The sequence below is a fragment of the Puma concolor genome, chromosome C1 (genome assembly GCF_028749965.1).
Source record: "Puma concolor isolate L17-30 chromosome C1, mPumCon1.1.hap2, whole genome shotgun sequence".
In the NCBI taxonomy this organism is placed as follows: Eukaryota; Metazoa; Chordata; class Mammalia; order Carnivora; family Felidae; genus Puma; species Puma concolor.
In genome coordinates this window covers 194,974,378-194,978,042 of record NC_141674.1, presented here as the reverse complement: position 1 = coordinate 194,978,042, position 3,665 = coordinate 194,974,378, and the positions used below count along the sequence as shown (strand labels likewise).

The 3,665-nt window shown below is 45.6% G+C and overlaps 1 protein-coding gene across 1 annotated transcript; it reads left to right on the top strand.

Annotated features, from left to right (window-relative positions):
* The first annotated feature begins 1,753 nt into the window (after nucleotides 1–1,753).
* Nucleotides 1,754–3,534, top strand: LOC112868221 (gamma-crystallin A). The gene is made up of 2 exons (XM_025931166.2): nucleotides 1,754–1,996; nucleotides 3,198–3,534. Exons 1-2 carry the CDS (start codon nucleotides 1,874–1,876, stop codon nucleotides 3,468–3,470), a joined length of 396 nt encoding a protein of 131 aa, XP_025786951.2. The 5' UTR covers nucleotides 1,754–1,873; the 3' UTR covers nucleotides 3,471–3,534.
* The last annotated feature ends 131 nt before the right edge of the window (nucleotides 3,535–3,665 follow it).

Genomic DNA, 3,665 nt, shown 5'->3' with positions numbered 1-3,665 from the left:
ATAAATATAATATCTACTAGGAAAAGAAAATGTTCCAGTCCTTCAGCACTTTGCAAAATGCTGATTAAGCACTGGTGTATCTTGTAAATACATGTAGCAATAATTTGACCAAATGAACGTGAGTACAGATTTCACCCCTTCTGAGGTTTTGATGTGTCACCTTTCTGCAGAAACAGGTGCAAAAGCCGGTGTTTCGTTTGTTGGCTTTTGCTGAAAATGGTGGCGTGTCCCGATGCGGTGGTATGGCTGGGGAGACCGATGCCGCCTTTTCCACACGGGTTCAGTTGCGGCTGTAACTGAGGTTTACCTGAGGCCTGCAGCACTAGGTGGAGACTGAAAATACATCAGTGACCTGTGGATACACTGTCTAGCTTCCTAGGACTTCGCCGGGTTTTCTTTGGTCTAGCCCTGCTAATTGTGAGGGAACATTTTTTTTTCCTCTGTGGCTATTGCTGTCTCTCCTTTTGCCATCTGCACATCTGCTTCACGTGCTGCCCAAGGACTTGCCCAAATGGTGTTGTGAACACTCACTGGTAGCTGTGGTTGGCTATCCTCTCGGAGCCCTCCATGAATCACAAACTGCCATCTTTCTACATACCCACAGGGGACAAAGACGACTCAGTAGGTTGGCAGCGGTGGAGAAAGCTCTTTGGGCAGCCACTTGGGTTCTAGGAAGCAGTGACACTCCAGGAAAGGAAAAATCAGGCAAATCATGATGCTAGTTCTGAAAACAAAAAGCAACCTTAGACGACCGTTGGTGGGAAAGAGGGAATGGAAGGATCCTGTATGTTTTCCTGCTCTCAGAGGGTCTCACAGGGTCTCGGGAAATCTCTTTATTTTTAGCCCAAGGAGAAGTGTTCGAACTCAAAACAAAATATACTTAGTTTCAAAATTTGCTGCTTTTCACCAGGAACTCAAAGTTATACATTACAAATTGAGTTTGTTTCTCATCCCATGAAAGTAATATATACTTATGTAAAAAAAATAAGGCAATCAAAAACAACCAAAAGGAGAAATAAAAACATAAAACTAGGACCTATCACTTTGCCATTTATTGATAACCACAACTGACATTTTGGTGGATACTTACACCGTTGTTATCTTTGTTTTCCCCTACATAAGCATACGCAAAATGCTTTTATCAAAATCATATCATACTGATGAGGTAGTTTAGAAAATGTAATTGTCGCTCAATTAGAGGATTTTTTTGGTCACCCTTAGCACTTCAAGTCCTTCTGGAACTCGTAGGATTGTCATGAGTCACCCCAGATGGAACCACCAACCTCATCTCAGCAGTTTCCATAGGCAAACACCACAAAATGCTGGGCATGTAATGTATTTCTAGAGAGCTGCATAGGATGAGAAGTGCGCCCTTTGTCTCCAAGGTCATAATGGCTCTGCTGACTTCAATTCCTTTCACTGGAGCTAGTGAGGAGAACTCGAAAATGCCAGAGAGAATGAGAGCCCCCTGCCCCATGATCCCAAATGAAAAAACGAGAGAGAACATAGAAATCCCCTCACGCACTACCCCCAGGCCCCTTTTGTGTTGTTCTTGCCAACGCAGCAGCCCTCCTGCTATATATACCAGCTGCCACTCTTGTCCCCATCACACTGGACGCTGATCATCGCTGCCGACAACCATGGGGAAGGTGAGCCACCCGAGCGAGGTGCCATGCCATGTCTGTTGAGCGCCTGCTGTGTTCGGGGCACTTCCCCCGCTGACTTCTGGCTGTCCCCTTGTTTTCCACCTCAGATCACCTTCTACGAGGACCGGGGCTTCCAGGGCCGCTGCTACGAGTGCAGCAGCGACTGCCCCAATCTGCAGCCCTATTTCAGCCGCTGCAACTCCATCCGCGTGGACAGCGGCTGCTGGATGCTCTACGAGCGCCCCAACTACCAGGGCCACCAGTACTTTCTGCGGCGCGGGGACTACCCGGACTACCAGCAGTGGATGGGCCTCAGCGACTCGGTCCGCTCCTGCCGGGCCATCCCTTACGTGAGTCTTGCTTCAACCAGACTGATGCGAAAGCATCACTGATCCGTCGTCATAAATTCCTGTTTGTAAAAAAGTCAGTTTCAACCCAGGACTAGTGTTCACAGTAAGGATAGCAATGCCTGGCTCTCAAGCCTTGAAAAGAAAATTGTGAGTAGGCTTATGAATCACTGGAACCTGTCTCTCTCTCTCTTTTTTTTTTTCCTTACTTAAGGACAAGACTTAAAAAAGAAAAAAGGACAAGATTGTTTTTAGGGCACAAGAAATCACAACAACATAGCCGCTAAAGTTAAATTTGGTGGCTTTTAGCTGATCCCTAAATTCGAAATAAACATCACCTTGCTCAGAAAAGCTAAAAGCCTATTCTAGATCATTACCTTTTATTGATAGAAACACTTAATAGACTCTGGGAGAACAATATCAGTGTAATGTGTGCTGACTGTATTAGTGACTGTTTTCTATGCAGCCTCTATGGCATAAGGATCTAGAAACTAGAACGATATGTCTCAGCTTCCTCCCTGCCTCCCAGGAGTCATTATCACCTAGTTTCTCTCCAGGGTCATTAATTGAGATTCATGGGCCATGGTCCTCCTCAGAGCACTGCTTCATGTTTGTCAAACATGTTGAGTTTGTGTTTCTGATTGCTGGTGATACCAAATTATGTGGTATGACAAGCAGATTCAAGAAGTGAAAACAAAAGTAGGCTAGAGAAATTTGCAGATGCAAAAAGACATATAAATATAAGAGGAATTTCTTTGAAGCAAGAACTTCAAATGGCTCAGGTGACTTGGTGAAATGTCAGACATGTCAGAGTAAATACAAACTGTTGTACATTCTGAGTGAAAAGCGACTTAGAAACAAGCTTGTTAGGACTCAGTTATATGCAGCCATAATGGAAAAGAGTTCACATCCTCTCTGCAGACTCACTAACTACAGTTGGGCCCGATGGTTTCCTACAAAGGACTTTTGTGACCTTTATTTCAATGTTTGTTTCTTCCACAAGACAGTCCACTGGTCAGGTCAGTCTTATTTTAATATTCGTCCTGACTTATTACGAATTTCCAACAATGTGAGGAAAGGACACATACTCGGCAGGATGGTTTGAAAACCATGCTTCATGAAGGTACAGGCTGACTGAGCCACTTTTACGGAGATCAGGGAGGCACACAACTGATTTTTCTTCTTTTGTTTATTGTCACAACAGACCAGCTCTCACAGGATAAGGCTGTACGAGAGAGATGACTACGGAGGCCTTGTGTCTGAGCTCACTGAGGACTGCTCCTGTATCCACGATCGCTTCCGGCTCAATGAGCTCCACTCCCTCCACGTGCTGGAGGGCTGCTGGGTCCTCTACGAGATGCCCAACTACCGGGGGCGGCAGTACCTATTGAGGCCGGGGGACTACAGGCGCTACCACGACTGGGGGGCCATGGATGCCAGAGTGGGCTCTCTGAGACGGGTCATCGATTTGTACTAGGCTGTGTGTTTCTTGTTGTGATCCACGTCAAAATGCAATAAAGATACAAATTGTGTTCCTGGCACTAAGTGACTCTTGTTCACATTTAAACAATAATTGAGTTCTAAGGAATGGTGACCCCTGGCAACTTACCTGACGCTGAAGATCAGGTGTTTTGAGTGTTTACGGACTTCCTCTCGGTCAGGCAACGGTATT